Below are 17,981 nucleotides of genomic sequence, written 5' to 3' on the forward strand. Positions count from 1 at the left end.
ATATTGTTATAGTGGAATTGGGCAGATTTCCACGGTCGACACGAGCACAGTATTTTGCCTGGCAGCTGTTCTACATATTGCTGAGGTGCCATTTCCTGTTAGGGAAGAGAATATTCCCCCAAGTAAGGATGAAGCCGTGGACCGGACACACCGTAGGAGATAGAAATTTATCAGGTAAGCATAAATTCTGTTTTTTTTTTCTATGCACAATGTCCTGCTTGTGAGTAGAGAGAGTACTGAGACTGTAATGTCTTTGACAGCTTATTGTTTACATAGCTTTTCTATAACAAGTACTTAAGTACTGAAATGTTCAGTATAGGTAGGGATACAACAAGCAAAAACAGCTATTTCAAATTATAAACTAAAGGTAAAGGAGTAATTTGTGAACAATTTAATACAGCAGCTAAAATTAACACAGTAAAGGTGAGAACATTTTACAGTATGCTTTCCCTTTAAGGTTAAGGGCTGACAGAGAAACTTTAGGGCCGGGTAAGTAAGACTTGAGGTCTGATAAAGTCTATAACTATTTTAATTAATATTACTATATAAGAATTTGTTCTTTGTTTTCAAATTCGAATTTGCCCATTTACGGCGCATGTTAAATTAGCGCTCCACTTGTAATCTAGACCTAAATACATTTCTTTACTAAAAAATGATGAGTCCACGGCTTGAGTAATTACTGTTGGGAATATCACTCCTGGCCAGCAGGAGGAGGCAAAGAGCACCACAGTTTAACTAAGTATCACTCCCTTACCCACAAACCCCAATCATTCTCTTTGCCTTTGGTGCATGGAGGAGGTGAAGTTTTATTTCATCTACAAGCTTTTGGGGTATAGCCATATTCCACGTCATTCCTTGCAGTCAGGAAGTGGTAGCATTTGAAAAAACGGTTATTTCTGGTACTCAGTGTACCAGGAAGCTATTTTTAGTGCCTCTCTGTGTTGCAGCAGTAATTTGAGCTCAGCAGTTGCGGTCACAGGACCGGCTTTACTTCATAACATTTCTGAGGAAAAAGTTGTTTATTAAATGTTTTTTCTTAACTTTTCTCACATAATTTTAGCTGGGGATCGATCCTAATTTGGGGTAAAATTTAAAGTGAATTTTTTCCTTGCCTTATTTAAATTGAATATTAAAGTCTTTGAAACTTATCTGTTCAAGTTTATTTACTGTTTCACAACATGTCTGATATGGAGCAAGAGCCTGCTCTCATGAATTCATGCTTATTATGTTTAGATGCACAAATTGCAGCTCCTATGCAATTTTGTTCTCTATGTGTCAAGAAAACCTTGCAAAATAAAGGTAAAAATTTTGAGCCTAATGTCTCTCAGGATGATGCTTTTTCCTGCTATGTCCCAAACCTCAATGGCGTCACATGCAGTACCCTGCGGTTCCTCTATAAATCCTAGTGGAGTTTGTTTAAAAGCAGAAATTCCTGCACAGGTATCGTCAGCAGTATCTGCAGCATTAGCTGCCATTCCCAGATTACAGGGAAAACGCAAGAGGAAATCTAGAAATTCAGAAAGTAAGGTGCCTGTCCTCCGTTCTGCTTCCCAAGTTGCCCTTTCTCATAAGTCTGATGAGGAAGATACATCAGGACTTTCTGAGGGTGAAATTTCAGATTCGGACAGTAGAATTCCTTCTTCTGAGAGTGAGGTGGTATCCTTCGGATGTAAGCTTGAACACCTTTGTGTATTGTTAAAGGAGGTTTTAGCTACTTTAGATGACTCTGATACCCCTGTCGTTGTCACTTTTAAGAAATCTAGTAAAAACTTAATAGTTTCTTTGATAAACCTTCCACCTCAGAGGTTTTTCCTGTGCATGACCGTGCTAGGGAGATTATCTCACAGGAATGGGAGAAACCAGGGTTGTCTTTTTCCCAGTCTTCCATTTTTAAGAAAATGTTTCCTGTCGAGGAGTCCATTAAAGACCCTTGGTATACTGTACCCAAAGTTGTAGGGACCATTTCCACTCTGGCTAAGAGAAACACTATTCCTATTGAGGATAGCTGCTCTTTTAAGGATCCGAAGGACAAGAAGCTGGAGGCTTATTTAAAAAGATTTATGTTCATCAAGGTCTACAATGGCAACCTACGGTGTGTATTGCCACAGTGACTTATTGGTTTGACGCCTTGTCTGATTCTCTTCAAGTAGAGACTTCCTTGGATGAAATTCAAGATAGGATTAAAACTCTTAAGTTAGCCACTTCCTTTATTGCAGATGCCATTTTACAGGTTGTTAGACTAGGAGCTAAAACTTCTAGTTTCGCTGTCCTAGCCCGCAGGGCGTTATGGTTGAAATCCTGGTCTGTGGACGTTTCCTCTAAAGTCAAGCTTCTGGCGATTCCTTACAAGGGCAAAACCTTGTTTAGACCCGGTTTGGCAGAAATTATCTCTGATATTACGGTTGGAAAAAAAATAGGCCTAAAGGACATCAGAGTAATTTTCGTAACTTCAGAGGAAAGCCTTCCCCTTCTTCTTCCAAGCAGGAACAATCCAAGTCTTCTTGAAAACCCAATCACTTTTGGAACAAGGAAAAAAATAATCAAAGAAACCCACAGCTGATTCCAAATCAGCATGAAGGTTTTGCCCCGATCCAGGATCGGATCAGGTGGGGGGGCAGACTTTCTCAGTTCTCTCAAGCCTGGATACGAGATGTCCCAGGTCCCTGGACTGTGGACAAAGTATCAAGACTTTTCCTGCCAGAGGCAGATTCCTTCTCTCAAGATTATCTGCAGACCAGATAAAGAGAGAGGCGTTCTTGAAATGTATACAACATCTTTCCTCCCTGGGAGTTATAGTTCCAGTTTCAGTGCAGGAACAGTGTCTCGGGTTCTACTCCAACCTATTTGTGGTTCCCAAAAAGAGGAAACTTTCCGTCACATTCTAGACTTGAAATGTCTAATCAAGTTTCTCAAAGTTCCATCCTTCAAGATGGAGACTATACGCTCCATTCTTCCTTTAGTACGAGAGGGAAAGTTCATGACGATAGACCTAAAGGATGCGTATCTTCATGTTCCTATTTACAGGGACCATCACAGATTCCTGAGATTTGCCTTTCTGGACAAACATTTTCAGTTTCTGGCCCTTCCATTTGGTCTAGCCATGGCTCACAGAATTTTTTCAAAGGTTCTGGGGGCTCTTTTGGCAGTGATACATTCTCGTGGAATTGCTGTAGCACCCTACTTGGATGACATATTGGTTCAGGCGCCATCTTTTCAACTAGCAAAATCTCACACAGAGATATTGTTGTCTTTTCTTCATTCCCACGGATGGAATGTGAAGCTGGAAAAAAAGCTCCCTTTCCTCTGCTACAAGAGTAGTTTTCTTAGAGACCATAATAGATTTTTTATTGATGAAGATTTTTCTGACAGAGGTCAGGAAAAACTAAATAATTTCCTCTTGCCTCTCTCTTAAGGCTTCTGCTCAGAGGCTCAATGTATGGAGGTAATCGGTCTGATTGTGGCTTCCATGGACATCATTCCTTTTGCTTGATTCCATTTGAGAGCTCTCCAGTTGTGCATGCTCAGACAATAGAATGATGACCATGCAGATCTATCTCAGAGAATAGAGTTAGATCAGTCGTCAAGGGTTTCTCTCCCGTGGTGGATTTCTCAGGAACATCTGTCTCGGGCCACATGCTTTTGGAGACCTTCCTGGGTTATCATGACCATGGAAACCAACCTGCTGGGCTGGGGAGCAGTCTGGAACTGGTTAAAAGCTCAGGACCTTTGCTCTATTGGCTTGGCCTCAGTTGTCCTCAGCCCATTTTATCAGGTTCCAGTCAGACAACATAACCTCTATGGCTTACATCAATTACCAGGGAGGAACTCGGAGTTCCTTAGCCATGAAGGAGGTTACTCGTATTCTTCAGTGAGCAGAGACCCACAATTGTTGTCTATCTGCCATCCACATTCCAGGAGTAGACAACTGGGAAGCGGATTTTCTGAGCAGACGGACTTTTCATCCTGGGGAGTGGGAACTCCATCTGGAGGTGTTTTCCAGCTTAGTCCTCAAATGGGGGGTGCCGGAGTTAGATCTGATGGTGTCCCATCAGAACGCCAAGCTTCCAAGGTACGGTTCAAGGTCAAGAGATCCGCAGACCATTCATGCTCTGGCGGTTCCTTGGGTTTTCAGGTTGCCATACCTGTTTCCTCCATTTGCTCTCCTTCCACGAGTCATTGCTCGTATCAAACAGGAGAGGGCATCAGTGATTCTAATAGCCCCTGCGTGGCCTTGCAGGATCTGGTTTGCAGACCTAGTGGAGATGTCATCTCTCCCACATTGGAGACTACCTCTGAGGAAGGACCTTCTGATTCAGGGTCTCTTCCTTCATCCAAATCTTGTTTCTCTGAAGCTGACTGCTTGGAGATTGAACGCTTAATTCTGTCTAAGCGTCTTTTTTCGGAGTCAGTCATTGGGGCCTATTTATCAAATGTCTTGTGGACCTGATCCGACAGTGCAGATCAGGTCCGCAAGACATCGCTGAATGCAGAGAGCAATACGCTCTCCGTATTCAGCATTGCACCAGCAGCTCTTGTGAGCTGCTGGTGCAATGCCGCCCCCTGCAGACTCGCGGCCAATGGAATTCCGGTGATTCCTCTCCGCCTGCTCAGAGCAGGCAGACAGGGTTATGGAGCAGCGGTCTTTGTGACCGCTGCTCCATAACTTGTGTTTCTGGCGAGTCTGAAGACTTGCCAGAAACATGGGCCGTCAAGCTCCGTTTGGAGCTTGATAGATAGGCCCCATTGAGACCATGATTCAGGCTTGCAAGCCAGTTACTAGAAATATTTACCTTAAATATCTTTATTAGTGTGAATCCAATGTCTACTCTTGGAGTAGAATTAGAATTCCTAGAATTTTATCTTTTCTTCAGGAAGGCCTGGAGAAGGGATTGTCAATCAGTAACCTGAAGGGTCAGATTTCTGCTTTATCAGTTTTACTACATAAACGTTTGGCGGATGTGCCAGATGTACAATCTTTTTGTCAGGCCTTGGTCAAAATCAGACCTGTCTTTAAGTCTGTTGCTCCTCCTTGGAGCCTTAACCTTGTTCTTAAAGTTTTACAGCTGGCTCCGTTTGAGCCGTTGCATTCCATAGACATTAAGTTGTTATCTTGGAAGGTTTTGTTTCTTGTTGCTATCTCTTCTGCTCGAAGAGTCTCAGAACTCTCAGCTCTGCAGTGTGATCCCCCTTATCTTATTTTTCATGCCGATAAGGAGGTTCTTTGTATTAAGTTAGGTTTCCTTCCTAAAGTTGTTTCTTATTGAAATATCAATCAGGAAATTGTTGTTCCCTCTCTGTATCCTAATCCTTCTTCTTCCAAAGAACATTTGTTACACAATTTGGATGTTATACATGCTCTTAAATTCTACTTACAGGCGATTAAGGATTTTCGCCAGTCCTCTGCCCTCTTTGTCTTTTTGTCTGGGAAACGTAAGGGTCGGAAAGCTACTGCTACTACTCTTTCTTTTTGGTTACGAAGTATAATTCGTTTGGCTTATGAGACTGCTGGACAGCAGCCTCCTGAGAAAATTATGGCTCATTCCAGAAGAGCTGTTTCTCTTCTTGGGCTTTCAAAAATGAAGCTTCTGTGGAACAAATTTGCAACGCTGCAACTTATTAATTTATCCATGTCCTCTAGCTTGGGTATTGGTTCCCAACAGTAATTACTCCTTTTTCTCCATTTCCCTTCAGTCGAATGACTGGGGGTTGTGGGTAAGGGAGTGATACTTAGCAGTTTAACTGGGTGCTCTTTGCCTCCTCCTGCTGGCCAGGAGTGATATTCCCAACAGTAATTGCTCAAGCCGTGGACTTACCATATCCGGAAATAAATACATTTATCAGGTAAGCATAAATTTTGTTTTTTTGTATGCATAGTATTGAGGTTATTCCCAGCCTTCTGCTAGTCATGGGTTCCACCATGTTTAAATTGATCTTTCCATCTTAATGGGAGGAGATTTCACTGTTTCATTCATTACTTGTGGGAAATAACCTGGCCACCAGGAGGAGGCAAAGACACCCCAGCCAAAGGCTTAAATACCTCCCCCACTCCTCTCATACCCCAGTCATTCTTTGCCTTTCGTCACAGGAGGTTGGCAGAGAAGTGTCAGAAGATTCGGAGTAGTCTCTTATGGAGGGTAGTACTCTTCGAAATGGGACTGGAGTTTTAAGTAATCCTGTCAGCCTCTCTGTGAGAGCATGGATGAAAGTTAGAGTCCAGAGATGCAGGGAGTGTCGTCTCTGCGAAACCATCGCAACTCATGTTAACAGCTCCTGGGCAATCAGCGTTGACGAGTTTCGCTGCCTGCCTTTATTCACTCAAGTCCATGTCAGGAGCGATGCTACTAACCTGTCACACTTGAAGGGCCGTGTTCCTGTTCCACGGCATAGATTCTGGTAAGAGTGTTTCATTTATACACATATGATAACGCAAGAAGTCACAGTGTGTCTCCTTTTATCTGTATAGAATCAAGGGTTAATATCCCTGGAAAGGGGATTATTGAACAGGGGGGATTTATGCATAGTATCTTTATTGTGTTAATGCTGCGTCATGTCTGAGATGAGGCTCTAGCAATGTGTGAACTGCAGGTGAAGATCGGCACAGCCTTTTTTGGCGCGTTTTCTCTGTAGTGTAGGGGCGGTCCTACATGGCACTCCATTTGACCGGGTGTAGCCTCTTCAACTTCCTCTTTCCTGATCGGCAGTTGCTTGAGATGTAGCGGTTTCTCCGTGGTCCGGGTCATAGGAGGTGGTGAGTGCCCCGGCCATTGGTGTATAAAGATGCCATTTAGTTTTCACAGTCAGCATTAAAGGTGCAAGCTATGGAAGACTCTGATATGTTAGAGGATACTCCCTCTTTGTTTATTGTGAGGAGGTTCAGGTTGATCTGCCTGCTCAACTGTGTTCCACATGCTTTGATAAGATTGCAATATCTAAAAAAAATAAGGCCTAGATTTAGAGTTTGGCGGTAGCCGTCAAAACCAGCGTTAGAGGCTCCTAACGCTGGTGTTAGGCTACCGCCGGTATTTGGAGTCAGTCAGGAAAGGGTCTAACGCTCACTTTTCAGCCGCGACTTTTCCATACCGCAGATCCCCTTACGTCAATTGCGTATCCTATCTTTTCAATGGGATCTTTCTAACTCCGGTATTTAGAGTCGTGGCTGAAGTGAGCATTAGAAATCTAACGACAAAACTCCAGCCGCAGAAAAAAGTCAGTAGTTAAGAGCTTTCTGGGCTAACGCCGGTTTATAAAGCTCTTAACTACTGTGCTCTAAAGTACACTAACACCCATAAACTACCTATGTACCCCTAAACTGAGGTCCCCCCACATCGCCGCCACTCGATTACATTTTTTTAACCCCTAATCTGCCGACCGCCACCTACGTTATACTTATGTACCCCTAATCTGCTGCCCCTAACACCGCCGACCCCTATATTATATTTATTAACCCCTAACCTGCCCCCCACAATGTCGCCGCCAGCTACCTACAATAATTAACCCCTAATCTGCCGACCGCAAAGCGCCGCCACCTACATTATAGCTATGTACCCCTAATCTGCTGCCCCTAACACCTCCGACCCCTATATTATATTTATTAACCCCTAATCTGCCCCCCTCAACGTCGCCTCCACCTGCCTACACTTATTGACCCCTAATCTGCCGAGCGGATCTCACCGCTACTATAATAAAGTTATTAACCCCTAATCCGCCTCACTCCCGCCTCAATAACCCTATAATAAATAGTATTAACCCCTAATCTGCCCTCCCTAACATCGCCGACACCTAACTTCAATTATTAACCACTAATCTGCCGACCGAATCTCGCCGCTACTGTAATAAATGGATTAACCCCTAAAGCTAAGTCTAACCCTAACACTAACACCCCCCTAAGTTAAATATAATTTAAATCTAACAAAATAAATTAACTCTTATTAAATAAATTATTCCTATTTAAAGCTAAATACTTACCTGTAAAATAAACCCTAATATAGCTACAATATAAATTATAATTATATTATAGCTATTTTAGGATTACTATTTATTTTACAGGCAACTATTTAATTATTTTAACCAGGTACAATAGCTATTAAATAGTTAATAACTATTTAATAGTTACCTAGTTAAAATAATTACAAAATGACCTGTAAAATAAATCCTAACCTAAGTTACAATTAAACCTAACACTACACTATCAATAAATTAATTAAATAAAATACCTACAATTACCTACAATTAAACCTAACACTACACTATCAATAAATTAATTAAATACAATTCCTACAAATAAATACAATGAAATAAACTAACTAAAGTACAAAAAATAAAAAAGAACTAAGTTACAAAAAATAAAAAAATATTTACAAACATTAGAAAAATATTACAACAATTTTAAACTAATTACACCTACTCTAAGCCCCCTAATAAAATAACAAAGCCCCCCAAAATAAAAAAATGCCCTACCCTATTCTAAATTAAAAAAGTTCAAAGCTCTTTTACCTTACCAGCCCTGAACAGGGCCCTTTGCGGGGCATGCCCCAAAGAATTCAGCTCTTTTGCCTGTAAAAAAAACACATACAATACCCCCCCCCAACATTACAACCCACCACCCACATATCGGAATTAAGCTAGGAAAATTCTGATTGATCCGATCAGCCAATCAGATTGAGCTCGCATTCTATTGGCTGTTCCGATCAGCCAATAGAATGCGAGCTCAATCTGGCTGATTCCATCAGCCAATCAGAATTTTCCTACCTTAATTCCGATTGGCTGATAGAATCCTATCAGCCAATCGGAATTCGACGGACGCCATCTTGGATGACGTCATTTAAAGGAACCGTCATTCGGCGAGTAGGCGTCGGGAGAAGAGGATGTTCCGCGTCGGCTGGAAGATGATGGCTCCGGAAGAAAGAAGATTGAAGATGCTGCTTGATAGAAGACTTCATCCCGATGATGGATTTCCGACTTCAGCCCGATGATGGAGTTCTTCAGTCGCCGCTTGGATCCAGACTTCAGCCCGAGGATGGACGTCACTCTTCAGCCCCCCGCTTGGGCTTGGATCAACACTTCCGAGGCTTGGATCAAGACTTCCGAGGACCGATCGGTGAACCTGGTATGGTGAAGATAAGGTAGGAAGATCTTCAGGGGCTTAGTGTTAGGTTTATTTAAGGGGGGTTTGGGTTAGATTAGGGGTATGTGGGTGGTGGGTTGTAAAGTTGGGGGGGGTATTGTATGTGGTTTTTTTTACAGGCAAAAGAGCTGAATTCTTTGGGGCATGCCCCGCAAAGGGCCCTGTTCAGGGCTGGTAAGGTAAAAGAGCTTTGAACTTTTTTAATTTAGAATAGGGTAGGGCATTTTTTATTTTGGGGGGCTTTGTTATTTTATTAGGGGGCTTAGAGTAGGTGTAATTAGTTTAAAATTGTTGTAATATTTTTCTGATGTTTGTAAATATTTTTTTATTTTTTGTAACTTAGTTAGTTTATTTCATTGTATTTATTTGTAGATATTGTATTTAATTAATTTATTGATAGTGTAGTGTTAGGTTTAATTGTAGGTAATTGTAGGTATTTTATTTAATTAATTTATTGATAGTGTAGTGTTAGGTTTAATTGTAACTTAGGTTAGGATTTATTTTACAGTTAATTTTGTAATTATTTTAACTATTTTAGCTATTAAATAGTTCTTAACTATTTAATAGCTATTGTACCTGGTTAAAATAAATACAAAGTTACCTGTAAAATAAATATAAATCCTAAAATAGCTATAATATAATTATAATTTATATTGTAGCTATATTAGGATTTATTTTACAGGTAAGTATTTAGCTTTAAATAGGAATAATTTATTTAATAAGAGTTAATTAATTTCGTTAGATTTAAATTATATTAACTTAGGGGGGTGTTAGTGTTAGGGTTAGACTTAGCTTTAGGGGTTAATACATTTATTAGAATAGCGGTGAGCTCCAGTCGGCAGATTAGGGGTTAATGTTTGAAGTTAGGTGTCGGCGATGTTAGGGAGGGCAGATTAGGGGTTAATACTATTTATTATAGGGTTAGTGAGGCGGATTAGGGGTTAATAACTTTATTATAATAGCGGTGCGGTCCGCTCGGCAGATTAGGGGTTAATAAGTGTAGGCAGGTGGAGGCGACGTTGTGGGGGGCAGATTAGGGGTTAATAAATATAATATAGGGGTCGGCGGTGTTAGGGGTAGCAGATTAGGGGTACATAGGGATAATGTAAGTAGCAGCGGTTTACGGAGCGGCAGATTAGGGGTTAATAATAATATGCAGGGGTCAGCGATAGCGGGGGCGGCAGAATAGGGGTTAATAAGTGTAAGGTTAGGGGTGTTTAGACTCGGGGTACATGTTAGAGTGTTAGGTGCAGACGTAGGAAGTGTTTCCCCATAGCAAACAATGGGGCTGCGTTAGGAGCTGAACGTGGCTTTTTTGCAGGTGTTAGGTTTTTTTTCAGCTCAAACAGCCCCATTGTTTTCTATGGGGGAATCGTGCACGAGCACGTTTTTTAAGCTGGCCGCGTCCGTAAGCACCACTGGTATTGAGAGTTGAAGTTGCGTTAAATATGCTATACGCTCCTTTTTTGGAGCCTAACGCAGCCATTCTGTGAACTCTCAATACCAGCGGTATTTAAAAGGTGCGGCCAGAAAAAAGCACGCGTAGCTAACGCACCCCTTTGGCCGCAGAACTCTAAATCTAGGCGTAAGATATTTAGTAATACTGAGCCCTCCACCTCTGAGGGTTTTCCGTCCCGCGAGGTGCGTTCACAACATTCATCTCCGATTACACATGTAGCTCCCCAAGGCCCTAAGATAGATAGGGTTTACAAGGACAGGGTGGCGCCTCAGACCTTCCCAGTTCCCGTGAAGATGGCTACGATTATTAAGAATGAGTGGGAGAAACTGGGCTCGTCTTTTTCTCCCTCTACCTCTTTTAAAAAGCTGTTCCCCATTCTGGACTCTCAGCTTGAGCTATGGGGGGCCATTCCTAAGGTGGATGGAGCTATCTCCACACTCGCTAAGCGTACGACTATTCCTCTCGAGGATAGTTCGTCGTTCAAAGAGCCCATAGATAAAAAGTTAGAATCCATGTTGAGAAAGATGTTCCAACTCACGGGGTTTGTTTTCCAACCAGCAGTGGCTACCGCTGCGGTGGCTGGAGCGTCTAGCTATTGGTGTGACGCACTGTCAGCTATGGTCAAGGTGGAGACTCCCCTCGAGGAGATACAGGAAAAGATTAAGGCCTTAAGGGTCGCAAATTCTTTATCTGTGATGCGAATATGTAAGTTATTCGCCTGAATGCTAAGACATCAGGTTTCTCCGTTCTAGCCCGTAGGGCTCTGTGGTTAAAATTGTGGTCTGCTGACATGACTTCCAAGTCTAGATTACTATCCCCTCCGTTTCAGGGGAATGTTCTTTTTCGTCCAGGCCTGGACTCTATCATATCCACGGTCACAGGAGGCAAGGGTGCTTTCCTTCCGCAGGATAAGAAGAATAAGCCTAAGTGCTCTACTTTTCGTCCCATTCGTTCGGACAAGTCTCAACGCCAGCAGCCTGCTGCGAAGACCGAGCAGTCCAAGGGATCTTGGAAGCCAGCTCAATTTTGGAACAAGTCCAAGCAGAGCAAAAAGCTTGCTGAGACAAAGTCGGCATGAAGGGGCAGCCTCCGATCCAGGAAGCGTAGGGGGCAGAAGGTCTCTTCCATTTCTCTGTCTTTTTGGTTGAGGAGCATTATCCGTTTGGCCTATGAGACAGCGGGACATAAGCCTCCTCAGAGGATTATGGCTCACTCAATTAGAGCTGTGGCTTCTTCTTGGGCCTTTAAGAACGAGGCCTCTGTGGAGCAGATTTGTAAGGCGGGTACTTGGTCCTCCTTACATACTTTTACAAAGTTTTACAAATTTGATGTTTTTGCTTCGGCGGAAGTAGTTTTTGGAAGAAAGGTTCTGCAGGCTGTGTTGCCCTCAGTATAGGGTCCGCCTCCTTTTACCCTACCATTTTTGTTCATTCAGTGTCCCCTAGAGCTTGGGTATTTGTTCCCACAAGTAATGAATGAAGCAGTGGACTCTCCTCCCATTAAGATGGAAAACATAAATTATGCTTACCTGATAATTTAATTTCCATCTGTGGAAAGAGAGTCTACTGCTCCCGCCCATTTGCTCCGGTTGGCGGACCTAAATTTAATATTATTCTTCTGGCACCATTTATACCCTGATATTTCTCCTACTGTTCCTTGTTCCCTCTACAGAATGACTGGGGGATGAGGGGAGTGGGAGAGGTATTTAAGCCTTTGGCTGGGGCGTCTTTGGCCAGGTTCTTATTTCCCACAAGTAATGAATGAAGCAGTTGACTCTACTCCCACAGATGGAAATGAAATGATCAGGTAAGCATAATTTATATTTTTATTGCATTCCATTGTTGATGTGTTTGCACGTGTGCAGTAACCTTCCTTCAGAAAGCTGCAGTGCAACCTAAGTTCCAACATGGTGGCACCATAATTAGAGGGAGGTGCATGAAATCTATTAAAGGCCAGATTCCGAGTGGAGCACTAACGTTTGAGCGTGAGCTATAAGGGGTTTATTACGAGTGTTTGCACTTGTCGGGTTTACCACTGGTATTAGATGTTCAAAGTAAACGCGATCTCTTGAGCGCAATCGCAATTTATGCTAGAATGATTACCGTATCCTCAGAGCTCTGGTCAACTGTTAACAAAACACAGCAAAAATATATTACAAAGTACAGTTACAATATTTATTATATTGTTATAATAGCACTATCTAATAAGAATTATTCTAAAAAAAAAAAATTGCACACAAAAGTAATAAATGCTCAAAGATATAAGATCTCAGATGTTAGAAAAGAAAAGGCAGCCAAAGGGCTTTAACATATACATACATACATCTCTAAAAATGTATATTATGTATATATATATATATATATATATATATATATATATATATATATACAGTATATATATATATATATATATATATATATATGTGTGTGTGTACATATGTATTTATATGTGTATACAGGGAGTGCAGAATTATTAGGCAAGTTGTATTTTTGAGGATTAATTTTATTATTGAACAACAACCATGTTCTCAATGAACCCAAAAAACTCATTAATATCAAAGCTGAATAGTTTTGGAAGTAGTTTTTAGTTTGTTTTTAGTTATAGCTATTTTAGGGGGATATCTGTGTGTGCAGGTGACTATTACTGTGCATAATTATTAGGCAACTTAACAAAAAACAAATATATACCCATTTCAATTATTTATTTTTACCAGTGAAACTAATATAACATCTCAACATTCACAAATATACATTTCTGACATTCAAAAACAAAACAAAAACAAATCAGAGACCAATATAGCCACCTTTCTTTGCAAGGACACTCAAAAGCCTGCCATCCATGGATTCTGTCAGTGTTTTGATCTGTTCACCATCAACATTGCGTGCAGCAGCAACCACAGCCTCCCAGACACTGTTCAGAGAGGTGTACTGTTTTCCCTCCTTGTAAATCTCACATTTGATGATGGACCACAGGTTCTCAATGGGGTTCAGATCAGGTGAACAAGGAGGCCATGTCATTAGATTTTCTTCTTTTATACCCTTTCTTGCCAGCCACGCTGTGGAGTACTTGGACGCGTGTGATGGAGCATTGTCCTGCATGAAAATCATGTTTTTCTTGAAGGATGCAGACTTCTTCCTGTACCACTGCTTGAAGAAGGTGTCTTCCAGAAACTGGCAGTAGGACTGGGAGTTGAGCTTGACTCCATCCTCAACCCGAAAAGGCCCCACAAGCTCATCTTTGATGATACCAGCCCAAACCAGTACTCCACCTCCACCTTGCTGGCGTCTGAGTCAGACTGGAGCTCTCTGCCCTTTACCAATCCAGCCACGGGCCCATCCATCTGGCCCATCAAGACTCACTCTCATTTCATCAGTCCATAAAACCTTAGAAAAATCAGTCTTGAGATATTTCTTGGCCCAGTCTTGACGTTTCAGCTTGTGTGTCTTGTTCAGTGGTGGTCATCTTTCAGCCTTTCTTACCTTGGCCATGTCTCTGAGTATTGCACACCTTGTGCTTTTGGGCACTCCAGTGATGTTGCAGCTCTGAAATATGGCCAAACTGGTGGCAAGTGGCATCTTGGCAGCTGCACGCTTGACTTTTCTCAGTTCATGGGCAGTTATTTTGCGCCTTGGTTTTTCCACACGCTTCTTGCGACCCTGTTGACTATTTTGAATGAAACGCTTGATTGTTCGATGATCACGCTTCAGAAGCTTTGCAATTTTAAGAGTGCTGCATCCCTCTGCAAGATATCTCACTATTTTTGACTTTTCTTAGCCTGTCAAGTCCTTCTTTTGATCCATTTTGCCAAAGGAAAGGAAGTTGCCTAATAATTATGCACACCTGATATAGGGTGTTGATGTCATTAGACCACACCCCTTCTCATTACAGAGATGCACATCACCTAATATGCTTAATTGGTAGTAGGCTTTCGAGCCTATACAGCTTGGAGTAAGACAACATGCATAAAGAGGATGATGTGGTCAAAATACTCATTTGCCTAATAATTCTGCACTCCCTGTATATGTATTTACAGACATATATATATATATATATATATATATATATATATATATATATACACACATAAAAACACGTAAATACATATGTATACATATATAGACATATACTGTATATAAGTACATTGTAGCCTTTTGCAGTCCAGTAGATGAAAACATGTAATATGCAATATTTATATTTAATAAAGTGTTATACTGTGTATTTACTGTAAATATTTTACATTCCAATGTTCTTCACACAGGGGATATGTTATATGTAGTTCTAAATAGATATTCCTATATATATATATCTATATATATATAGGTTTAGATATATATTTGTGCAAAAAAATTCAGATAAATGTAGAAATATGTATTTATGAATACATAGAACATATTCTTGTATCTAAAGAACATAGGAATGTGAAATATTAATATTTTCCTGACCTTTTAACGCACTTGAGAATATGCGTTCAAGTTTGTGTGCAAGTATGGTTTTAGTTTTTTCCACTTTTTTGCTCCATTGACTTCTATGGGGAAATATGTGAGTGCACGCGATATACTAATATGACCTTTTTCACTCATCGGGTTAGCACGTTATCAAAAACAGTTTACTTTCAACTCATAACGTGCGCAACTCGACGAGCACAAAAAGCTTACTTCTAGTGCTCCACTCGTAAACTGTCTCTATGTGTTTAATGTCCCTTTAAATTGTTCTCTTTTATATGAAACAAATGACTTTATTGTGTCTAAATGAGAATAGCAAGAATACATAGTAGCACATGATGACCTCTCATTAGTATAAGTTTTGTGCCATCCCCTACTAACACCTCCATTTTTATTAGCTAGAATCACTGCTGTTTATAACTTAATTGAATTGAGTTTTTGCCAATGGAAAATGTGTCACATTTTAATTTAATTAAATTTAATCTGTAAAAAGTACATCATAAAACCTGAGCATATGTGGCAGTTATTTTCTCTGTACGTATAATAGGAAATTAACTTTTTGTTTTCACGCGTTTTGTACTAAAGATGTTCTCGTAAGCGCATCCTCAACAGCAATTGCAGAACTTGCCAGAGGAAACAAGCTAATCCAGGACGCCATTTCAAAAGAAAATGCAGTCAGTTCTCTGATTAATGTTATCAGCAGAAGAAAGATCTGTATCCAAGTCAAAGCTGCCTTGGCAGTTGAATCTCTTGCATATCATAATGCTGCCATACAAAAGCAGTTCTTAGATAAATCAGTCACAAAGCACCTTTGTAAACTGTTAAAGGTAAGATTCAGTTACTTCCTATAATAGTATAAAACAAATGATTATCTATTTGTCTATTGCACACGTATAAAGGTAATTAATTAATTGTTTTCCAGTAGATTATTCAGCAATCCTTTTAAAGGACCTAAAACCCATTTCTTTCCTAAGATATGGTGAGTCCACGGCTTGAGTAATTACTGTTAGGAATATCACTCCTGGCCAGCAGGAGTAGGCAAAGAGCACCACAGTTAAACTGTCAAGTATCACTCCCATACCCACAACCCCCAGTCATTCTCTTTGCCTTCGGTGCATGGAGGAGGCAAAGTTTAGGTGTCTGAAGAAATTTTTTTATTTCATCTACAAGCAAGTTTTGGGATATAGCCGTATTCCACGTCATTCCTTACAGTCGGGTAGTGGTGACTTTAAAGCAGTTAGAAACTTGTAAAGAGGTACTTACTGCATTTTCTTAACCATTGCTGCCCTAATTTAGAAAGCCAGAGTTGGCTACTCTGTTCTTTCTTTTTCAAAGGTCTCAGTGAGGAACTGTGTCCTCTCATACCTTGTAACTGTCTACATGCTGGACAGCGGAGCAGGTAAGTGCGTTTTCTTCCAGTTGGGGAGACCATGCACTTAACAAATTAAAAGACACTGCTTTTTTATTGGGACATAGATAATCCTGTTGTATGGGTTACACTGGGGCATGAAGCAGGCACTGTAGCATGTGTGAGACTAACATTTAAACTCTTTTAAAAGTAAAATGTATTTATTAGGCTTTTGTTTCTGACACATTTACTTGATAAAAAATACAAGTTTAAACTGAAAGTAAGGCTGAATTTTCTATTTCAACAGCTTATTCATTTCCCCTTTGCTTTAAAATAAAACAATGCAACATTTTAAACTGTCAGGTTTAAAGAAACGGTTATTTCTGGTACTCAGTGTACCAGGAAGTAATGCCACTCTGTGTCGCAACAGTAATTTGAGCTCGGCAGTTGGCTTTACTTCATAACGTTTCTGAGGAAAAAGTTGTTTTTCTCTATTTCTGGGTGTTCCGGTCTTAATTGGTAGCGGTAAGGCACCTCAGTAATTGAGGTGTGGGGTTGCCTGAGGGGTATTTTAGACGTTTATTTGATGTTTCTTAAATGTTTTTTCTTAACTTTTCTCACATATTTTTAGCTGGGGATCCATCCTAATTTGGGATAAAATGTAAAGTGTATTTTTTTCCTTGGCTTATTTTAATTGAATATTAAAATCTTTTAAACTTATCTGTACACGTTTATTTACTGTTTCACAACATGTCTGATATGGAGCAAGAGCCTGCTCTCATGAATTCATGCTTATTATGTTTAGATGCACAAATTGCAGCTCCTATGCAATTTTGTTCTTCATGAGTCAAAAAAACCTTGCAAAATAAAAGGTAACATTTTTTAGCCTAATGTCTCTCAGGATGATGCTGTTAAAATAATACCTCAGCTTTCTCCTGCTACGTCCCAAGCCTCTATGGTGTCACATGCAGTGCCCTGCGATTCCTCTATAACTCCTAGTGGAGTTTATTTAAAAGCAGAAATTCCTGCCCAGGTATCTTCAGCGGTATCTGTGACATTAGCTGCCATTCCCAGATCACAGAGAAAATGCAAAAGGAAATTTAGAAATTCAGAAAGTAAGGTTCCTGTCCTCAGTTCAGCTTCCCAAGTTGCCCTTTCTCATATGTCTGATGAGGAAGATACATCAGGACTTTCTGAGGGTGAAATCTCAGATTCAGACAGTATAATACCTTCTTCTGAGACTGAGGTGGTATCCTTCAGATTTAAGCTTGAACACCTTTGTGTGTTGTTAAAGGAGGTTTTAGCTACTTTAGATAACTCTGATACCCCTGTCGTTGTCACTCCTAAGAAATCTAGTAAACTTAATAGTTTCTTTGATGAATGGGAGAAACCCATTTTTAAGAAAATGTTTCCTGTCGGACTCCATTAAAGACCCTTGGTATACTGTACCCAAAGTTGAAGGGGCCATTTCCACTCTGGCTAAGAGAACCACTATTCCTATTGAGGATAGCTGCTCTTTTAAGGATCCAATGGACAAGAAGCTGGAGGCTTATTTAAAAAGGTTTATGTTCATCAAGATCTCCAATGGCAACCTGCAGTGTTTATTGC

The 17,981-nt window shown here is 40.6% G+C and overlaps 1 protein-coding gene across 1 annotated transcript in view; it reads left to right on the forward strand.

Annotated features, from left to right (window-relative positions):
- The window catches only part of ANKAR (ankyrin and armadillo repeat containing), a 510,409-nt gene that overhangs the window by 176,907 nt on the left and 315,521 nt on the right, over positions 1–17,981 (forward strand). Inside the window, exon 12 of the mRNA XM_053698605.1 lies at positions 15,611–15,852. Coding sequence (XP_053554580.1) covers positions 15,611–15,852 — 242 coding nt within the window. The remainder of the gene's footprint in view (positions 1–15,610; positions 15,853–17,981) is intronic.

Source organism: Bombina bombina, chromosome 1 (assembly GCF_027579735.1).
Source record: "Bombina bombina isolate aBomBom1 chromosome 1, aBomBom1.pri, whole genome shotgun sequence".
Taxonomy (NCBI): Eukaryota; Metazoa; Chordata; class Amphibia; order Anura; family Bombinatoridae; genus Bombina; species Bombina bombina.